At 38.5% G+C, this 22,250-nt stretch overlaps 2 protein-coding genes across 6 annotated transcripts in view; one reads left to right on the forward strand and one right to left on the reverse strand.

Moving 5' to 3' along the window:
* LOC107700921 (tetratricopeptide repeat protein 33) overlaps positions 1-16,515 on the forward strand; it is a 27,391-nt gene extending 10,876 nt beyond the window's left edge. For all 4 annotated transcript variants that reach the window (XM_016502777.1, XM_016502775.1, XM_016502774.1 and 1 more), the window contains exons 3-5: positions 3,655-3,736; positions 12,431-12,562; positions 15,910-16,515. In XM_016502777.1, the coding sequence (XP_016358263.1) occupies positions 3,655-3,736; positions 12,431-12,562; positions 15,910-16,278 (583 nt within the window). In that variant the 3' untranslated portion in view covers positions 16,279-16,515. The remainder of the gene's footprint in view (positions 1-3,654; positions 3,737-12,430; positions 12,563-15,909) is intronic.
* A 2,935-nt stretch (positions 16,516-19,450) lies between these two features.
* LOC107700922 (prostaglandin E2 receptor EP4 subtype-like) overlaps positions 19,451-22,250 on the reverse strand; it is a 4,677-nt gene continuing 1,877 nt past the window's right edge. Inside the window, exons 2-3 of one of the 2 annotated variants that reach the window (XM_016502779.1) lie at positions 21,036-21,584; positions 19,451-20,528 (exon numbers count right to left, since the gene is read on the reverse strand). In XM_016502779.1, the coding sequence (XP_016358265.1) occupies positions 20,511-20,528; positions 21,036-21,584 (567 nt within the window). In that variant the 3' untranslated portion in view covers positions 19,451-20,510. Of the gene's footprint in view, positions 21,585-22,250 lie in introns of both variants that reach the window. The other variant, XM_016502778.1, reaches the window with a different exon arrangement.

The following is a 22,250-nucleotide window of genomic DNA, read 5'->3' on the forward strand; positions in this document are numbered from 1 at the left end:
ATATATATATATATATATATATATATACTATATCGTGAAAGGGTGTAAAACTTGCTTTCAACAGTGTGCTTTCACTCAGTTTTTTTATACATTAAACAAAACATTATATCATATTACCATATGCAGTTCAGTGTAGGAGAGTTTTCTGTTTTGACCATTATGTGAAATCAGCCAAATTTCATCATGTGAAAATGACATATTTATGTCATTATAATCCTTATAATATAATCCTATAATCCTTATAATATATAGTACTATAATCCTTATCTCATTGATATTCAGTAAGTTGTCTGTCATGAAAAATGTGACAGAACAGATGGCTTGTGTCTCCAGTCAGTAATTTTGACACATGTCAGAGCTTTTCCGCTATTAGTGGGACTATTTCTTGGGTGACATTCATTTTGAGTTAAACTTTCCTGGCATACTTCATTAAGTGGGATGAAATGAGACCATTTGTAAGTTTCCATTGCAGAACTGATGTTACAGATGTCTGTAATTTAAGTTCTGAAAGTGCTAACAGTTCAAAAATGACAGATTTTGCTACCAAACAACAGAAATAGCAGGTGACTTATTATTACCTAGCATATTCCTAATGCTGGACTCAACTTCAATTTCCATGTCTTGCTGATAAATTTGCTTATTTAGCATATTCTGTGATATTAAGACTTAATGCTTGAATATTATTAAATTCCTCAATAGTCACATTGTCTTGTTTTTAATCTGCCTTTTTAAATAAAAAAAAGCGATTAAGTTTGCAGGGGGTTCGGGAAATATTGACGTCTAAGGCACAGTTACAAAGGAACAGACAAATAGTACTTTGACATTGCATAGTGTCAGTGTCAAATTGCACACAACATCACTCAGTTTCACGTGACTCCTGGCTCAACATGGATATAAAGGCAGCGCCATACAGTCTGTGTCCCAGCGTCCTCATGAGGGGAGGAACAGGACTTCCAGACATCATAGTGTAGAAATGCTTTGTCAAATATTGTACCAAGATACTAGCACATTGTACTGTGATGTTGAAGATGTTTTGCCTGCTCAGTGCATCATTGGATATATTGACACTGCTAACCATTTTGCCCAGTTCTGATTTTCTGATCAAATTTTTTTTGAGGGTCTACAGCACACATGATCTTTAAATTTGGTTCATATCAAACATTGGTCAATAATTCTATAGATGCTCTCATGCCACTTTGCTTAGGTCCAGCTGTAAAGTGAATTTAGCTCACTGTTGTGTTTATGAGTACTTTCTTTTTTCCCTGTGCCAAGTTGTCTATTTGCAGTGCATATGTCCAAAGATCTTGTAGTGTTATTTATAACATCTGTGTAATGAGAAATCTCATTCACGTACGAAGACCCGCATTACTTTTACAGATTTTACTCCGTGTGTGTTCTTACATTTTAGATGAGGTGGAGACCTTTTTTTTAAGGGTTTTTAGTGCTTTCTCCATGTCATTTGTCACACAAAATGTTTGAGGTTTCTCAAAACCACACCCAAACACGCTTTCACACTACCACATGCAGCACATGGTTTTTATTGCAATTCGGAGAAGAAAAATGACAAGATGTTTTTTTGCAAACACTTGTCTTTTCGACTAATAATGTACAGTAAGATTGTGACAGAGCATATATGTAATTTGAAATGTATTACATAGCTGGCTGACCTTTGTTCCCATAACATTGCCTGAGGTGTTCCAACATATTATGCTGTTGAAGTTGATATTAAATACTGAAAATTCCATGTATTGAATCGGTGAACAGTTTTGTTTACCATGTTTTGCGCAGTCAGCTAATTTTATGTTACTCTAGTGTGAGGTACGTTTGAAAATATGAACAGGAGTACACCTTTCCTCATACCTACAGTACGCCCACTTTTGCAGGTACAGTAACACTATGTACTTTTTGCCTTTCCATAGTTTATGACGTGTTTCACAATCATGTACTTGGAAAATATCTAGTAAATTTGTTTTAACTGACTTTGAGGGCTTTTTTTTCCTTCCCCTGTGGGCACTTTAATGAATTCCTTCGTAGGAAGCCCTTATCTCATCAATTACCACAGGTCTCTAAAAAGTATCCCATGCTTCCGTTTAATCACTGTATATTATTTGCATGATAAACACAGACATGGCACAGCCTAATGAATCTTAACCATTTGTATGGACTCTTAGAAAAATGGCATGTTGTATTTGCCCAGCTGATGTTTAACACTAGCTTAGTTTTTTACTAGCTTACATTGTGTAAATACAGGAGCTGGTTCTGTGAAGAGGAGGTGACTGCTTGGTCTGGAGAATTACAGGAATTTATAAGGGCTTAAAATTCAAAGTCTTCTATTTAATGTGGTAATGAGGTCTGACCCTCATTGCCAGCATTTCCAACAAGTGACATGTTTTGAAATTTGAACTTCTCATTTCAAACTTTGGGACGTAGGTACAGTAATTACTTTGGTTTTCTTAGAAGGCTGCATGTTCTGACATAAAGCATTCAAGCACACAATGTACCTGTACGTCTGTTTTCAAAACAGCTGATCAATTAACCAGCAAACAAGCCTTTTGGGTTCTTTCACAATGAAAAAAATGGCCTGATCATTTACTGTCAAATTGTCTACGCAAGATTAGTAGTATGCCAAGAATCTAAACATAGCCTAGTGTCAAATAACATTCAGTCTTTCAGCCTTTTTAGTCCTTATAAAGTTTTATTTTGGGGAAACTGACTCCTCATGTCCTATTTCCCCAAGAACATTCCTTTGCACCCTAAAACGTTAAATTTTATGATGCAAGTATCTTTAATATTTAGACTGTTTTCTTTTGTGTAGTGGTTATAGTCATAAGAAAGTTATTTTTTTTAAACCCCATATTCTGATGAGCTATCAAAACACTTATTTATACTCTTTTGTCAGTTAGCTTTTTCTGGAGGGACGGAAAACAAGAGAAGACTTGCAGTTGCATGTGTTAAACCTGTCGTCAAATATCCTGTTTTACCCCATACATACCTTATGTTGCTCACTCTGCCTCAATTGTCGTGAGGGTCTGTGAGTGCATACATCCATTATATTATAGTATATTATATATTTTGCAAACCAGAAAGCTCTCATGTGTATGCTTAGAAATATGTGTCTTGCCTTTATAGCTAAAATTTATTTATTCGCCAAGTCTTGATAAGCCACTCAAAATGCATGCTTTCTTTAGCCATCACAATTGCTGTTCTATTTATTAAAATGGCCTGTTTTTCTGATGCTTACCAGTTAACAGACTCGCTAGAGATGTGTTTGAATCATCTATTGTATCAGTGTGAATTTGCTTTTCATTCAGCCCAACAAATATTTGTTGTGCGCTTGGTACGAATAAGACTATTCACTGGCAGTTATTTTAGCTTTTTCATTCACTGTAGGTGTTGTATAATAATTTAAATTCCATTTGTCATATGAATCCACCTTGCTAAACAGATTTTGCATGCTAGACATTTGGCCTTTGATAACAGTTTGATTGTAAGTGTTATAATAATGAAGTGATTTAATAAATGGGTGCAGCAGTGTTTGTGTTCTTGTACGTGCATTTGCACTATGTGTGTTTAAACATACTGTAGTTGTTATGCATGTTTGATATTTTAAATAATCATTTACAGGAGTATTTTCTGTATATGTGTTTGCTGTAGGAACTGGGAGGCATTGAAGAGGTGGGATGAGGCGATTCAGCTCACACCAGACGATGCTGTGCTGTATGAGATGAAGTCGCAGGTAAAAAAGAAAATCTGCTAAGTTCATTCACACTATAAAATTTATTTGAATGTAAATGGTAAGTCTGCAATAGTGGAATTTACCGCAGATGTAGAGACACAGCTGTTATGCTGACACATTATTTTCCTCTCTTCTCTCTTTCTCTCCGGCTGTTATTTTCATTTCCTCCTCCCCAAGTTTCACTGTCCAAACACACTCCCTATTTGTGGCTTTATAACAGAACATTTTGACATTTTGTTTTTTTCTTCCTTCTTTTTGTATTGTACCTTCTCGTCTCTCACCGTCTTGTGCTGTTAACACAAACTGTATCTTACATAGAGAACATGATGGACATACTGTATCTGTCCTTGTCTCTGGATGGAATTATTATTCCTTGAGGACGCCACCGATTTTAGATAGTGATCCTGAATATGCAACCCACATCAACATAAATAAATGATGCCATTGGAATTTAGCAGATGCTTTCTCATGTCTTAATGTAGGGAAAGCCCCATTGGGTTTAAGTGTCTTGCACAAGAGCGCAGTGGTGATCTGACAAAGCTGTTACACTATGTCATTAACTCACCAGTTCATGAGTCACATTTGCTTGGGATCAGACATGAGATCCTTCAAGTTAGTAACCTAGATATGTAGTAATCATCTGTCTACCACCTCTGTATTTGTGAGAAAATGTGTTGAATACAATGAAATGTTATAAACCGTGTTGAAGGAGTGCTGTGTTTCGTTCATTACCCTGTCTGACTAATAAAAAATAACTAAAATTATATATTATTGATTGTATTTTTGTTGTTCACTACATGTTGGTTAAAATTATGTCATGAACAGGATCATGGATGGAGTTTGCTTCAGCTGATGGTGGGCTGTTTATAAAAAAATATGTTTACAGATCACATTAATATGTTAGCAGCTTGTAATGAATAGTAAACCTGTTTTACGATGATGAATGACAGCGTTAAGACCATAAAAGAAAGAAAAGCACTTTGACGACCCTCCAGGCGGGCTGCTCCCTCAACGTTAACAAGCCAGAGCAACGTCTTCATCCAGTGTACACATGGGAAAATGTTTGTAAGCACCTGCTTTTGTACAAATCAGATGGTAACAGGATATATTTGTAAAATATTTGCATAATGCTCACAGAAAATCATCGATTAAAATCACGGAATAGATAATTGTCACGTTTCACTGGGAGGAAGGAATGAGGAGACGCAGGAGAATACTTCAACATGGAATTTAATGGAACAAGCAACTGGGTAATCACAGGAACTCAAGGAAGATATATAACAGCCGACACAGACTCAGGGAAACACAGGGTTTAAATGCTAGGGGCAAATGATATAATTAATCAGACACAGCTGGAACCAAATAAACATAATGAGGACAGGAACAGGAAGACCAAAAATGGGCATAAGAGGGAGGGAAACACAAGGCACAGGACCCCCCCCCCACGGCGTGACAACATCCAATGGGGAGGGGGGGTGGTCGCTCTGGAGGCCTCTGGGGACAGGGTTACTGGACGAAAGGCCTCTTCCGGGGCGATGCCCATTCCGGGACCCATAGCGGAGCAGGGAGCTCGGGGAGCCATGGCGGAGCAGGTGACTCGGGAGGCCATGGTGGAGCGGGGAGCTCGGGAGCCATGGCATTGCAAGGAGCTCGGGAGGCCATGGCGGAGTAGGGAACTCAGGAGGCCATGGCGGTGCAGGCAGTTCAGGAGGCCATGGCAGAGCAGCCTCCGGGGCCGCTGCCCCAGCCACCGCCCCGGCCTCTACGGCTGGAGCCCTACTACCCCCGTGGCACTGGAGGGCGCACTGGAGGAGCAGGCACAGCAAGGCTCTTTCGAGGAGCAGGCACTGGAGCAAACTCGGGCTGGAGCTGACACTGGAGCGAGCTCTGGGGCTGGGATGAGGGCTGTGAACAGTCTTTTCTTCCTCATTCTCCTCCCTTGGTTATGGGTGAATTGGGCGGCCGGCAGGCTTGTGTGAGCAGCAGCCAGTGGGCTTGACCTCGGAGCGGCCGGCAGGCTTGACATCGGCACGGCCGGTGGGCTGGAGAGAGCCGCGGCCAGCAGGCTTGACTGTGGAATGGCCGGCGGGCTTGAGACAGTGGCGGGTGGTGGGCTTGAGGATGCCGCGGCCGGTGGGCTGGTTCTGGCTCGGGGCCGGACGCTCTCCAGACACCGGAGGATTCCTTCTCTCCAGCTTAGTCCTGTGGTGTCTGGGAGGTCCGCGGGGTGATGGTAATTGGCCCCATGCCAGAACAGCGAGTTGAGGGTAGAGTCATCCAAGGCCGTAGCCGCGGCGAGCCTGCAGAACTCCCAGGAATACTCAACGAAGGGGAGATCCAGACGAGCTAGGGTGGTGAACCGAGCAGCAACTTCCATTGCCGCGGAGGAAAACAGGGAAACTAAAAACTTTTTAAAAAACCAGAAAAAATAAAAACGGGGAGAAAAGGCGACCCTTACTTTTTGTTTTAGGTCGGCTGTTCTGTTACGTTTTACTGGGAGGAAGGAATGAGGAGACGCAGGAGAATACTTCAACATGGAATTTAATGGAACAAGCAACAGGGTAATCACAGGAACTCGAGGAAGACATATAACAGCCGACACAGACTTAGGGAAACACAGGGTTTAAATGCTAGGGGCAAATGATATAATTAATCAGACACAGCTGGAACCAAATAAACATAATGAGGACAGGAACAGGAAGACCAAAAATGGGCATAAGAGGGAGGGAAACACAAGGCACTGGAACACAAGACTGACAATAATATTATTGTTAAGGTGGCAGAGCTGGTAGAGCAGATGGTGGTTTCAGGTTATGATGAGCCAAAGATGCCCATTAGTTTCAGTCAACAAATGACCTAATCAGCCTTTTTATCTGCTCAATCATTTGTCACCTCATTCACTCATCTTACCTTTAATATCCTGTCTTTCACTCTCCTGACCATTATCCACTCCTAGCATCTCATCTCAGCTTTAGCTCTGACAGTAAAGGTGAGAGTCTGCTATCAGGACATTACAGTGTCTTGGATCTGCCAGAGGCAGATCATCTCAAAACATCAGACAATTTTTCTGTCGAGCATTTTCATCTTTTTCTGTCGAGCATCATTTCACTTTCACAACATTTCAGAATGCTGTTCATAGACTTCAGTTCAGCATTCAACACAATCATCCCTCAACAGCTCAGTCACAAACTGGTCCAGCTGGGGCTCAACACTTCGCTGTGCAACTGGCTGTTGGACTTTCTGACTGGAAGACCTCAGGCAGTTCGGGTCGGCAGCAACACATCCAGCACCATCACACTGAAAACTGGGGCCCCCCAAGGATGCGTGCTGAGCCCCCTCCTCTTCACTCTGCTGACCCACGACTGCACACCGTCACACAACTCCAACCTCTTCATTAAGTTTGCGGATGACACGACTGTAGTGGGTCTCATTAGCAACAGAGATGAATAAAGCAGACTTGACTTGACTTGACTTGACTTGACTTGACTCATCTCTTTGACATCTTACTTGAAATTAATTTTGCTCTAAACAGAGGGTATTGATAGATTGAAATGTTATGTAATTAATTTTAGTTTCTCTTCTTAACTTGTTTATCAGGATCTTAGTTACTGTATAACTAATTTATGTTAAATTGCAGGCATTTGAAATGATGACCAAATTCTGTGATAAAAAAAACAAAGACCGATTTAAGCTTTAGACTTTCATGATTTCAACATCTGCAATGTAAGCTCGTCTCAGGAATGGTCTTGGATTGCATCATTTGGATTTCTCTTTTATTTTACTTCACTAGTCTGTACAGAATTTGCTGAATGGCCCTAAATCTTGACATAGATGTTTGTGTACTTGCTTGCCTTACTCAATCATATGCACACGTATGTGCTATAGAGCCTGCTCAGTGACTTAGCTGTACAGTGGCCCAGTAGTGCACAATGCAATGAAATCGCCACAACATAACGCATAGGACCAATTTCTTAGTGTTGTGCTGTCATTGTGTTGTGTTGTCGCTTGTTTCATTTGTGTTGCGTCTTGTTTCCATTATGTTGTGCTAATTTCATTGTATTGCGACTTGTTTCATTTGTGTTGCGTCTTGTTCGTATTATGTTGTGCTAATTTCATTGTATTGCGACTTGTTTCCATTGTTGCGTCTCGTTTCCGTTGTGTTGTGCTAATTTCGTTGTGTTGCGACTTGTTTCCATTGTGTTGTGCTAATGGCTTGTTTCCATTGTGTTGTGACTTGTTTCCATTGTGTTGTGCTAATTTTGTTGTGTTGTGACTTGTTTCCATTGTGTTTTGCTAATTTTGTTGTGGTGTGACTTGTTTCCATTGTGTTGTGCTAATTTTGTTGTGTTGTGACTTGTTTCCATTGTGTTTTGCTAATTTTGTTGTGGTGTGACTTGTTTCCATTGTGTTGTGCTAATTTTGTTGTGTTGCGACTTGTTTCCATTGTGTTGTGATCATTTTGTTGTGTTGTGTTGTGACTTGTTTCCATTGTGTTTTGCTAATTTTGTTGTGGTGTGACTTGTTTCCATTGTGTTGTGCTAATTTTGTTGTGTTGTGACTTGTTTCCATTGTGTTTTGCTAATTTTGTTGTGGTGTGACTTGTTTCCATTGTGTTGTGCTAATTTTGTTGTGTTGTGACTTGTTTCCATTGTGTTTTGCTAATTTTGTTGTGGTGTGACTTGTTTCCATTGTGTTGTGCTAATTTTGTTGTGTTGTGACTTGTTTCCATTGTGTTTTGCTAATTTTGTTGTGGTGTGACTTGTTTCCATTGTGTTGTGCTAATTTTGTTGTGTTGTGACTTGTTTCCATTGTGTTGTTATAATTTCGTTTTGTTGTGCTAATTTTGTTGTGTTGTGTCTTGTTTCCATTGTGTTGCGTCTTGTTTCCATTGTGTTGTGCTAATTTCATTGTTTTGCGGCTTTTTTCTATTGTGTTGTGCTAATTTTGTTGTGTTGCGGCTTGTTTCTGTTTGTGCTAATTTCGTTGTGTTGTGGCTTGTTTCCATTGTGTTGTGCACTACTGGGCCACCGTATAGCTGTTTACTGAGATGAGTGCACACACAAACACACTTGTTTGCTCTCTTATTTCACTAACATAGGACAGACTACATCCAGCAGCAGTCATTACATCTAGTCACTTAGTCTGTTCTTTCTGTCTTCTTGTTGTTTTGTCTTTCCCATCCTTCACTGTCTTTTTTTCTAAATTTTCCATCCTCTATTATTTTTCACTTTTAAACTCCTCTTTCATTGCTCTTCATCTTATCTTTGGCACAAGTGTCTTGGCTTTGATGTCTGTCAACGTTGTCTGTTGTAGTTTTGTTTTTCATGGCAAAGATGAGTGTGAGTGAAATGACAGGTTGGACTTTAAAACTCCTTTCGACTGATTGATTTCCTGATTACATTTTCGATCAAAGCAACAACAGTCTGTTCATGTTCTCTTCTAGCACCCTCATTCAGAGATCTAACACAGACTCGGTATGTGGGTGTTATCTTCAGAAACTGGATAAAGCCTAAATCAAATAGTCTTTGCGAAACTGTGAATGTAACAGTGATAGAGCAGGTTTTACAATACAATTGGGTCTCTATTATAGTTTTTCAAAATGAATAAAGACATACCTACATGCATATAAACATATTTCTTTTCAGAAAACTGCATCTGGAAAACCTATAAAGTTGTTTTTCTACATGCTATAAAGAGCAAGTCAATAGAAAATGGTATGAAATTGTTTGGCATTATTTTAATTAAGGTTATTAAGTTTAATAATAAATAATATCAGTTAAAAATATATAACAAAGCATCGCATTTCTTATTGGTTATGAATGATTGGCATCCATTGCATTCAGTGAAGCTTCACTATAGGTTGAACATCTGTTGGTCATGTCAGAATGATCACAATTTATTGAGCTGATTTATTGAGTTGAGTGCACATGAACAACACCATAAAGGCATAATTACCAGAAGAAAACTCTGCACTTTCTTTCAAATTGCTATTGATCACAATACATTACTGTGAATGTTGACTTTACACTTTTATTTGCTGCACCTAATGTGGACTTTTTTTCTTGCCTATAATAAAAGTGTCCGGTCATTCCATTTATTTAAAAAATTTTTTTTTAAATTACTTGAACTCACATCATATAATTATGACTTCCCAACTCATTAGTGGGAATTTCCCAGAAGCACTTGAGCGCAGCATAGGTCAGGGATTCATTTCAGCAAGGGCTGTCCTTATTTTCCCCTTCTTGTGACCTTTTCCTGACTGATCACATGTTTATATGAGGTGAGTCACCTGAAAAGAGTGATGATTGAGTGTGTCTCTCATTAGTAATCTGATCGCGTTGAAGTGGCAGATTGGCTCTGGTCTTGCCCTGATCCATCTACAAGCAATGTTTCACAACAAGTCGAGTTTGCATAAAGTTTATTTTTAAATTGCCCTTCTCAATTTGTCCTTTCTTCTCTCACCATGTCCCCTGCATCTGCTTATTACACACCTGTTTAGCAGTGGCGCTCACCTCATCGTGAATCTAACATTTTTCAGCCTGCCTGCAAATTCAGAACCAAACCTGCTGGAAACTAATGGCGCTTTTCCACTGCGTGGTACGACTCGGCTCGGTACGGCTCAGTACGGTACGGCACGGCTCGGATTACAGCCCATTTTTGTCCTTTAACTGCTGTTACTCTGGCAACACCCTGCCCAGTATAAAGCTTGTATTTACTTTGATTATTGGGCTGACCTGAATTTAAAGTCTTTAAGTAAATAAAACTCCATAATGGAAACATCTGTGATGTAAGAACATCCCTGTGTTGCCACGTAGTGCAGTGTTTGCTCGCTCGTTGTCAGTTTATTTTTAAATTGCCCTTCTCAATTTGTCCTTTCTTCTCTCACCATGTCCCCTGCATCTGCTTATTACACACCTGTTTAGCAGTGGCGCTCACCTCATCGTGAATCTAACATTTTTCAGCCTGCCTGCAAATTCAGAACCAAACCTGCTGGAAACTAATGGCGCTTTTCCACTGCGTGGTACGACTCGGCTCGGTACGGCTCAGTACGGTACGGCACGGCTCGGATTACAGCCCATTTTTGTCCTTTAACTGCTGTTACTCTGGCAACACCCTGCCCAGTATAAAGCTTGTATTTACTTTGATTATTGGGCTGACCTGAATTTAAAGTCTTTAAGTAAATAAAACTCCATAATGGAAACATCTGTGATGTAAGAACATCCCTGTGTTACCACGAAGTGCAGTGTTTGCTCGCTCGTTGTCATTATATTGTCTCTCTCTTATGGCCCAAGTGGATGTTTTGCGTTGTGATAACGCTTTATTGGTGTGTAAAATAAAATTTTAAATTACATCAACTTGGGAACTGTTGTAACTAAGTAAATATGAATAGAGTTCTCATTCTTGACATTAATTTGTAGACCAAACTTGAAGGCTAATTAACCATGTGTTACTTCAGGAAAACTGCATTAACTTTTTAGACCAGTCATGTTTAGATATCTGACTGAAATTAGGTCTGTGGTGAAAATTTAGTTTTGTTCTATAAATTATACCTAGTCATACCTCAAAGTGAATTTTAATTTGCTAACGATGTGCTAAAGAGCTGTTGTAAGTTGCATAAATCAGATTTTGTAAAGGCTGGAATACACTGCACAACATTTGCCCAAATTTTTGCCCCGATTTGCAGTCTGGAGGAGTCAGTTAACATTGCCAAAAGTAACAGCCAGTCTGAAGATTTTGGCCAGTTGGAGGAGACCGATTTCACAGATGGGCACAAACTCCATTTTTATCTCCATAGTTTCAGACTATGATCCCATTCAGTTGGAGGAGTCAGTTTTAGAGCTCATATTGTTTTCATTTGTCATGCATCTTCTAGCAATGAGGCGCGTGTTCTGTGTGACTTTGTTGTGTTGGAAACAACCAGTAGTCTGGTAGCTTGTGATCATCATTCATTTGGTGTATGATTCCTAGTCAGCAAGTGTTTGATGCCTAGTCTTTTAAAGTGCTCCTATTATGCTATTTGGAAGCTTCATAATTTGGTTTTGGGAGTCCCCAACAACAGGTTTACATGCATGCAAGGTCAAAAACTTTCATTTTCTTATAATATGCATCTAAATTTACCTTATTTATCAGTGACTCTCAAATTATTAATTCGAAGATTCATTTATCCAAACCCCTCCTTTGCGTGAGGCCACTCTGATTGGTCCAATGACCCAGTCTGTTGTGCTTGGTCTACTGCATACAGTGCATGTCGGAAACAGAATGTAGTAGTAAAGACCCAAATAACAATTGTTGACATGTTATCCACACGAACAAGCTACAGCCTTTGAGGAGGGTTCAAGTTTTCATGGGATGTCCATGTAGAACGTAAGCAGGCATAATGCATATGTTAAGTTTTGACATGTGAACTTAACGGAAAGGGAATTCGAATTTTAAACGACTCGTTTAAGCCATTCAGAGTCGACTCCATCTTTTGTGAGACAATAGCTTTATTTATAATGCACTTTCAGCTTTACTTTGCAGACTGTTTACATTCACATACGCTACGTTACACACTGCATGAAAGGTAATTCCTTTCAAAAATTAATAATCCATAATAGGGGCAACTTTAAAATCTTTAGATTTCAAAATTAGTGTTGAGAAAATATTTAAGAATTGAGTCTGTCAACTTCTAACCTTGTAATGTGTAATCCTTAGGTGTTGATCACCCTTCAAGAAGTGTTCCTGGCTGTGCAGTCTGCAGAGATGGCCACCAGACTCCGCCCCCTCTGGTGGGAGGCGTGGCAAACTCTGGGCCGCGCCCAACTAAGTCTTGGCGAAGTAGAACTAGTAAGTAGATTTTACGTAAAGAGCTGTAATTATGCCAAAAGTATAGAGTTAAATCTGCCCCATCGGATCTTACTGTAAAAAAAATAAAAATAAATAGAACCACTGCAATATTTTCAGACAGCAAATAATAATGTCGTACATAAATATGTGCATAAATGTGATATTTATTCCAAAAATGCAATGTTTTTTTTTTTTTTTTTAGATTCGATAAGCAGAGTTCCGTTCATTGATTGCAATTGGAGCGTTCTTGCTTTTTTGTTTGTCTATTTTTTTTTTTTTTGGTGTTTAGTAACGAACAGCATATAATAAATGTTCTCTTTTATTATATCTCATCCCACAACATCAGGGCCCTAGGCAACAACCTGTATAGCCTAAATGAACAGCCGACATTGGGAGTCGGTTTATTAGGGGATGAATTGTTTCCACACAGTTTATTCAGCATTCTGAAGCATCTCTTCCATTTTTAAGCGAACAGCCTGTGGTCTCCCATCCAGCATCCCTCCATGTTATGCTCTCAGTGTCCTTGTCAGTCAGTATGAGGTGAATGAGTCCTCTTGCCACTTATCCATCACACAAATTGAGTGTCATTGTGATGAAATGTGTAGTTCAGTACGTCCAAGCCCAGGAGCATGGAAGATTACTTGAACAGGAACACTGCCACACCTTACATGCCCCGACCTGTGTGTGATTGTGTGCATTAGACAGACGTGCTTAATGAAAGAAAACCTTGCAGATCCTGCAGTTCTCCAGCTAGTAACTACTTGCGTGTGTGTATAGTAATCTAAATGCTCATCGCACACACTGAGCTTGACGTCTTGGCTAGAAAGTGAGTAAATACTTTACTATTTTGGGCTAAGCATGCCTTGTCAAGTCATTCACCAAAGAGAAAAATAACCTGAGGATGGAGAAGGACTCATGTTAGGACTAATGTTTACGTTCTGTGATTTTTAAGAGGGCTGTAGTTTTTTTGCAGGATCATGGAACACATTTTCTTAGAACTGTTGCAATGATAATTAACTTTTTGTTAAAATGTTGTTCACAACAAGGATGATAACTATTTTCCCGCCCAAATCTTTAATTCATAGCACATGATCATTTCTCAAGATTTATTCAAACTGTGCCAGTGTTCATTCATTCTCAAATGAACATGTGTACCATCAATAAGAGGTCCTGCATTTATTTTGCTCTAATGTAAATGATTAGTTTTAATAAAATTGATGTCTATTGGGTCAAAGTAGAGTTCATGGTATCAATGATTATGCATTGTTGAAGCTTTTGGAACCATGCTGATCATTTGTAATCATTTTTAAATGAGGCTTGTCTGTTTTCAGTTGACTGTGATTAGCATTTTCCTTGATTCTGAATCATAGTCTCCACAATTTTAATCATTGCATAATTGAACACATTCTTTAAAGAAAAACAACTCATTTTACATTGGGCAATTCATTCCAGCTCACAAAAGATTAATATCCAATCAATTTGACCACATTTTGAGCACATTTTACTGAAAATCATGCTGTTCCTGGAAATCTCCAGTTCATTCGAAAGGAATGTTCTATAACGTTTATTTGAGTAAGAAATAAAGAGGGTGGAGAAGAAGGGTTAGTTTTTTTTGTCCCCTTAATATTTCAACAAATTCTTGCAAAAAAAAAAGTGTACTACAGTTTTAAAAGTACACAAGTTTTTTTTAGAAGTTGCTGTTAGTAATGGTCTTTGTCTGGAGTTATGACATTTTGATTAAAATTGTGAGGTTAAAAAATGAAATAAATGCATAATTGTTCACAATAAGATCAATAACATGCATTTATAATATGATAATTGATTGATTCAGCACTTTTCGGTTTGTACGTTGGTCACTTCTAATGGAGGAGGCTAGATTGAGTCTATATCATGACTTCAGCACAACTGTTGAAATCATCTCTGCTAAATCGATCAGGACTCTGGAGGAGAAAAGGTCTCCCGAAGCCATCAGATGGCTTTATTCCTCATTAAAGGTTTTCTATGCTAGGACTAGGGATTCTTGGTTCCTGCTCACACTGGCTCTGATATTCTTCCTCTCTACGGCTGATACGTGATCTAGTGTTTCTTTTGAAGGAGTCGACCATTCCTTTGTAGATTGTCAAGTCAATAGGGCAATTATGAAAGTAAAATGGCTCGCTAAATCCTATTTATGAATTCATTATTTTCCCAGGGGATGAAGAGAAAGCAAATGTCGTTCTTTCTCTCTCTTTCATCCCCTCGTCCCCTGGGTAACACGAGCAGGGTGACTGATTCACAGCAGGAACTAGGCTTTAGACCTCGTACAGAATTAAATTAACATGTTAGATCAGTTCTCCATAGACTGAACGACCTCTTCAGCACTCAAGCAGCCGTGATACTGTTTGCACATAAAAGCCATCTTCAGGAAATAAATATTTAGCTTTCTGACGGTCATTTTAATACTGTGGATACCAAATATTGAGTGTAGAATAAATCAGGCACATGTAGTAGTTGCTGCTTCATTCTTAATAGTGTGGTTTGCAGCTGCTGTTTTTTTGGTTTTTTTTGGATGATGTGATTTGTTAGGGCTTATTATAAGTCAAGCTTATTATAAATTGAGCTGAAACCACACGAGTGTTTCTTTTTAGCTTATTTCTTAAAGTGCTTTTTTTTTCATTAGTTCCAGAAGGCTGCTGAGGTTTATTTTATTATGTGAACTAGCAGGGAGTCATGAATGCTCATTTGATTTGATTGTGGAATAAACGTCTGTTCATGTTCATTTTGGAGTGTAAGGTATGTGCTCATGAAGTGCTATAGAGTCCATGCATGTTATATTTTAGCAAAACACAGCAGAGGGCAGAACTAGCATTCAGTGTGCCACTGCTTTTGGTCATATCAAACATTTAAGTTCAAATAACACCATGAAATTATTTAAATGAAACTGGACTTCTTGAGATAGAAGTTAACTGTAGGTTCGAAGAGTTAGACTTAAAGATTAATCTCAAGATGTACATGTATGACAAATTTTGTTGGTGGATTTGTCAGGGTGGACCAGGAAGGTGTTTATTTGTTTCTTTATTATTTCTGAAGGATCATGTGACACTGAAGACTGTAAAGGCTGCTGAAAATTCAGTTTTTCCTCAGAGGAATAAATTACATTTTGAAATATATTAAAATCTAAAACAATTTTTCAAATTTTAATAATATTTCATAGTATTAGTGTTTACTGTATTATTGATCAAATAACACATTTACAATAAGATTAAATTGGTTAACCTTGACTGAGAATGATAACTACTTCTAAAGCATTTATTAATCCTATTTTATGTTAATTCCCACACGTTTAATGTTCCCTCTGTGTGTTGCAGGCTGTACGGTCCTTCCAAGTGGCATTGCACCTGCATCCGTCTGAGCGGCCCCTCTGGGAGGAAGACCTAGGCTGGGCCCTACAGCTCCAGGAGCAGCAAAAAGCTCTCCGTGAAAGAGAGAAACAGGAAGACGAAGCTCGAAGGCTCCTTGTGGAAGCTCCTGAGCTGAAGAGTGATTATGATTTTGAAAGCGATGAAGTGATTGAGGCTTGCACTGCCATGGCTGATAGACAGAAAAAATATGAGGACCTAAAGAAAACAGCGGTTGTTGTGGACGCACACGGAGTCGCCAAAGAGCTGATTGTCGAAGATGACAGCAAACCCACTTCATCCTCACAGAGTGTTTTAGTCAAGGCACGAGGACTCTAAATAAAATAGTGGCTGGTTTTGTGTCTCCTCATGTGTATATTGTTTAGATTATGTATGTATTGTTAAGTTTATTTGATAATCCAGGATTCTGATTGACTTCCTCATAGTGTTTAACAAAGTTACTATTCCCAGTGAATTTGTAAAGTGAGTACCAGATTCCAAGAAGAATTTGAAATGCTTCTGGATCATTTTCACTCAAACAAGAGCATAAATTCCTTCCTTTTACTGAAGCATTCTGTGGTTATTTCATAGTTTTAGCACAGCTAAGCATCGCCTTTTAAGTTTCCAAAATAGCAGAGCAATCCCTTTTTAAAAGGATCAAGAACTGCCTTTTTTTTTCACTGTTCTCTGAGGTGCCCTTATAATGTTATAAAGATTTTTACATCAAAAATCATCATAATTTAAAAGTAATTGGCTATTTTCTGTCCTGTTTTTCACCCCCCACATCAGAACGCTCTATTTGAATAGGTTTGACAGATTGTAGACTCGGAAGTAAACGCCCACTGCTATGATTGGCTAACAGTTGCCTATGTTTGACAGCCTACATCCTTCATAGATGAACAGTGCTGTCATTTAGGTTAAAAACGCATGAATACTCAGTACATATCAAACGATCTGTAATAACAGACAAAGCAATAGTGATCACATAATACCAAACAGTTACTCACATTTGTGTGGTGCGACATTACTGTTGGATCGGATCCAATATAGTCAGCACAGCATCGTCTTTTAGTTTCAATCTTTCTGGAAATCCTGTGTCGAATTCCACGGTAAAATGAAATGAACTAAGGACCAAGTTCTCACTGACGCGGTCTGGAAATTCTTTAAAAATAAAGTTCATCCATTGTTTCCTAATGTTGGAATCAGAAGGAAGGCAGTGCAAAGACTGAGTTTTTCCACAGCTTGGCACTGTGTTTTGTTGTCTTCTAAGCCATCTTTATTGTTGGGTTTCTGCATTTGACACTTTCGTTATTTACACTACATGCGCAAATCGGTGGGCTGGGCTAAACAGGCAGTGATGTAGAAGCAGGCGTTGAACTTTTTCTGTGGAGGCGGTGTTAACCACACTATTACATCATAAAGTGGTACATTCCACAAGCTGTCGTTTTGACAGACTGGCTTCAATATTTAGCTGTTTTTATATTAATGAGAATGTTTTGAGTTCTGAAACTTACAGGATGTTTTTATAGTACAATGGCCTCTTAGATGTCAAATGATCAATTAAGAGAATTCTGATTCATGACCCCTTTAATGTACCCTTGATGTTTGTCTTGATTAGCAATGTCATCATTCGTAGTTGGCTTTGTTTCAGTCCTGATTTATGTGAGATGTGAGCCCTAACTTGGGACCCGAGTGCTGTTAAAGCAGTGTGAATCTCTGATGTACCAGTGGGAAGAGCAAGATACACACAAACACACACATTTGCTCCATTATCTATCTACAGACTTTTGGAGTTTAGTTAGTGCTACTAAGAAATGAAGTAGGAGTCATGGGTTAAACTCTGGCTAAAGATCATGCAGGAGAGGAGAGAGGTCATATTAACCATTGACTGTTGACTGAAAACAGACTTTTAGTTTGCATGCTTTATTATAGGATTATATAAGGATTAAATGCATTCTATGTGCAGGTAGAATAATGTGCTACAGGTTGCTGCAGGTTTTTTTTTTTTTTTTATATAAGAATACCCGACATTAACATCTTCATAAAAAACAGTACTCATTATCCAATATATAATATAATATATTATATTATTGAATATAATATAAAGCCTAAAACTACTTTGTTCCCCTCGTTCAAAATGAAATATGCTTTATTCTGTTATTCTACCAAGTACCCCACAATTTCAGTTTGATTGTGACATGACTTACATGTGTACGTGTTCTTGGCTGTTACTGCCTCTGACCCCATTATTCATAGGCATTCATACACTATCTGCACTGATACTGTCCAGCTGCGTGCGTGGGCTGCAAACTGGGACATTTACGTCTCTAATGCTTTTTATTTGGCACCTGTGGGACCTGGCGGAAGCTTCCAGCATCCTTCTGCCTCCCGCTAATCCTTTGCTAATTGTTGCTTTATTCAAATAAATGAGGACACTAACGTCTTGGCTAATGATGTTTTAGAGAGATGCCTGAAACTGATGGACTGTGGACTGTGCTGCTGTAAGACTGCAGTTAAAGATCGCTTTTATCAGTTCTCATTTATGTATACGTATGGAAGCGGGACAGGTGGCAGTTTGTACCTCACATCAAGTGCACAAATCCATGATTCATGCTGAGAATACTTGCAGTGGAGAGTAGAACTGATTTCCCTTCATGAGCAAATGAAATTATGGGATGTCTACAGTTGGTGAAGGTCTCCAGATCTGTCCCTGCACATTGGTCATCGTGTAAGGATCATATAATGATACCCCAGTGAATCACTGGGCTTATTTAGTTTGAACCACAAAAGCAAACGGAATGTCAGAGTTTATATATTTAAGGATGTGGATGCAATATGATGAATGAGATGGTTTTATCCAAGAATTTAAGAGGTCTAACATGACCTAACCTGACCAGTCATTTATTCTTCTAAAAATATAATGAGCTCTGGCCATTTAAAAAAGTGGACACAAGAATTGCTGACACATTGGAAACATTACGCTTGAAACTATATTTTGGGTCATTATGGGTCATCTGTCTTTTTCCACATACAGATCCAATCTATGCTGAGTAGGATGAGTGTGCACATGTCTTATGAATACCGGTCTTGTTTTTTAATTTTGGACTTGTCCCATCAGTAAATTGTTTATAATTTTTGAACAGATCCATTGTGTTCATTGACATAAGACTTTTTGCATCTCTGAAGTCATATTTAATTGCTTGAATGCCAAATCAAGATTAAAAAAATTGGCTTTCTCAAACAATTTCTCAAATGTTTTTGATTACTCATTTGCCTTTAATTTTGATAGCAAGTGGAGAATTTTATTTTAAACTTTATTCTGTAATCCCTAAGGCTAATTGACAACATCCAATTTTGTAATAATCTGATATATTAAATTGATTTGTAATGCTTGGTAGGACTGGTAACTTTCAATTCATTTAAATGATTTCAATTATATTTGAATTATGTTATATAGCTGCTATGCTTATTAATATTTAAGAGTGCGACAACAAATACCATAAGATTTTTGTTTTCTATTTGTCTTCAGTTCAAGAGTTTATTTCAGCATAAATAGCTGGCCATTGCACATTCTGGAGGGTCACATCGAGGGTAAGAGGGAGACAAGATTGTCTTTGTGTTTGAAAATGTGAAAATGAAATGGTGAAAATATACACAGTAATGTTGAATCATTTATATACATGCAGCAGATGATGGTGCTAAGTAGTTTAAATCATGCCTCATGCTGTTTTGATACACATAAGAATTGTGAAATGAAACAAAAGCAATATAACTGCTTCAACATGAGCAGAACCATCTTAAACTTGACCTTCTCACAGAGAAGAAATAACTAGAGTCAAAAGATTGTCTAAAAAGACTACAATAAATTAAATCAAGACAGCGTTCACATTTTAACATCACAAGTATGAACAGATGAACAGTTCTTCCTCGATGACCACTGACTGATAGTGACAGTTCAAATTTTCCTCAGCGGTTACAAGGATTTAAAAGTGCAAAACATACGATCTTAAAAGACATTCAACATCTTAATAGCTTTTACAATTTCATCTCCTCACTATACATTCTATCATTTACACATACTTTAAATTAAACAAAAATTAGCAATATTGTGCTGTGTATCATGTGCTCTTACATTGTATGATGAGTTTTGGGTACCGCTATATTTTGTGATGGTGTTACTCTCAGTAAACATGGATATGAAATTGCTTGGTTAATTCACAGAATATCGTACATATTATGGAAATTCCAAAGAATGTACACTTAGCTACATCTTATGTAAGTTTGAAATAGTGGACAGTTGTTTATGCACCAATGGAAATGAAAAGTGTTTTGGTCACCTTAACATAAGGAAAAGGAAATTTTAAACCACGAGTTCCAGCATGAGAAAAGCTAACAAGGCACTCTGGTTACTTGAACTTGTGACCTAATGGAGATCTCACCAGAATGTCTGCAAAAGGGGGACTTGAAGCAGGGCAGTAGATATTTGCTCACATGGTCGTCCATCAAATCTAATCAAGATTTGCCCGGGTCAATCAAATCAGTCAATCAGGGCCCAGTGGAACTGTATTCATCTAATACGAAGGCCTTTTCTGCAGAAATTCACAAGAACTTACAATAAATTAAATATACATTTTTAGAGCTCTGTTTCACTGTTTAGAAAATGCAGTCTTTTTTTTTTTTAAATGCATTATGAATTACTATCAGAAAATGAGGCCAGTTTGCCTCTGTATCCTCCTCTGCTCTTTCGCTCTTTCCAGAACCCCTTCATGCAATTTTTTTTGCATGTTTTGACCCATATATAGCATATATAGCAACATTGTTTTTCCTACTTTAGTAAGCACTTTTTTTCACTTTCTAGCACAAAGTTTAGTCCTTTGGTTAGTCTTTCTCTTAAACTTTTCTCTTTAGTCTCATGAGTTTTTAGGAATTCTTTCTTTCAGTTTTTGCTCTGAGTAGTTCTCATTCACAACACTCACATCAAGCTCTTGAAATGTATTTCACCTCCCGACACATCGTTCTGCTGAACTAAGCAAGTCTTTCAGCATGCATCATATGCTTCTTTCTTGTAAGCTCAAATTCTCATCTGTAAAGGTTACCTGCAGCGGCTGGTGCTTGGAACATTGGGCTTCATTTGTGTTGGCGTGCGTGCACGAATGTGATTTCACAAAGTCCGTGCCTGTTTCCGTCCTGTTTTCTCCACTGCTGAGCTCTACCACCTGAGAGTCCCGCAGAAGGGTTTGCTCGGTTGAAGTCGAACACGTCCTGCTCTGCACAGAGCCACCGCAGCAGCCCATTTCCTGTCCCGCCTCCATGGGATACAGGTACATCTGTGATGTGCTGATCACCTCTGGCAGCTCGGGCAACGCTAGCGACGGCAAATCACGAGACATGACTGATGAGCTGTGGACGCCGTTACCGCAGTGGAACTCCGTTGGGCTCCTCCCGTGTCTCCTCCCACCGATACGGCAGAAGAGGCACTTGATCTTTTCCAGAATCTTCTGCATGACTGTCTTTCTCAGCAGGATGTAGATCCAGGGGTCCAGAATAGGGTTGACAGAGGCAATTCGGATGGCCTGAAGGTCTGGGTTCGGCTTTCCTTGCGTCACTACTGGAGAATGATACAGCTGGTTCACAAACACCTGCATCTAAACAGCAAACAAGACATTATCTGTTTACTTATCTGTAATTATCATACATTGATTTCTGACACCAACCACTATCTATTTGATAAAGCAGATGATGATACACACACTGATATCAGATACTGGGTTTCTCCTCAGGCTTTCCACTATGAGTCAACACATAATTGTACATATCATACATACAGATACAATCCCATTCAGTCAACATTTTGCATACAACATCTCTCATCAGTAGATAACAAGCAATAGATGTCTCATGCACTAAGTTTGTGACTGTTTTTGGCTTTGGGCTTTTTTTTATCAATTTCAACTTTTCAATCTAAGTGCTGATTGAAATTGTACAGTATGTAAAACTGTATGAGTGTTCAACCTATGAGTGTTTTAGTATGAACAGAGCCCCAAAATCCATTAAAAGCCTTTCAGGGCAAAAGAAAACACATCTAGTAGGACTATTTTTATGGTAAAAAGCTGGCTGCTGTGTTTGCCAGAACCTTACCATTTGAAAAACAGTGGCATGAAAGGTATAAACATATCACAATCATTATGGGATGCATTTGTTTGACTGTGTATTTTATCAATACTATCTAAATGTCATTAATGTGTATGTATATATATATATATATATATATATATATATATATATATATATATATATATATAAGATACAGA

This window comes from Sinocyclocheilus anshuiensis, unplaced genomic scaffold (assembly GCF_001515605.1).
Source record: "Sinocyclocheilus anshuiensis isolate Anshui unplaced genomic scaffold, SAMN03320099.WGS_v1.1 scaffold438, whole genome shotgun sequence".
NCBI lineage: Eukaryota > Metazoa > Chordata > Actinopteri > Cypriniformes > Cyprinidae > Sinocyclocheilus > Sinocyclocheilus anshuiensis.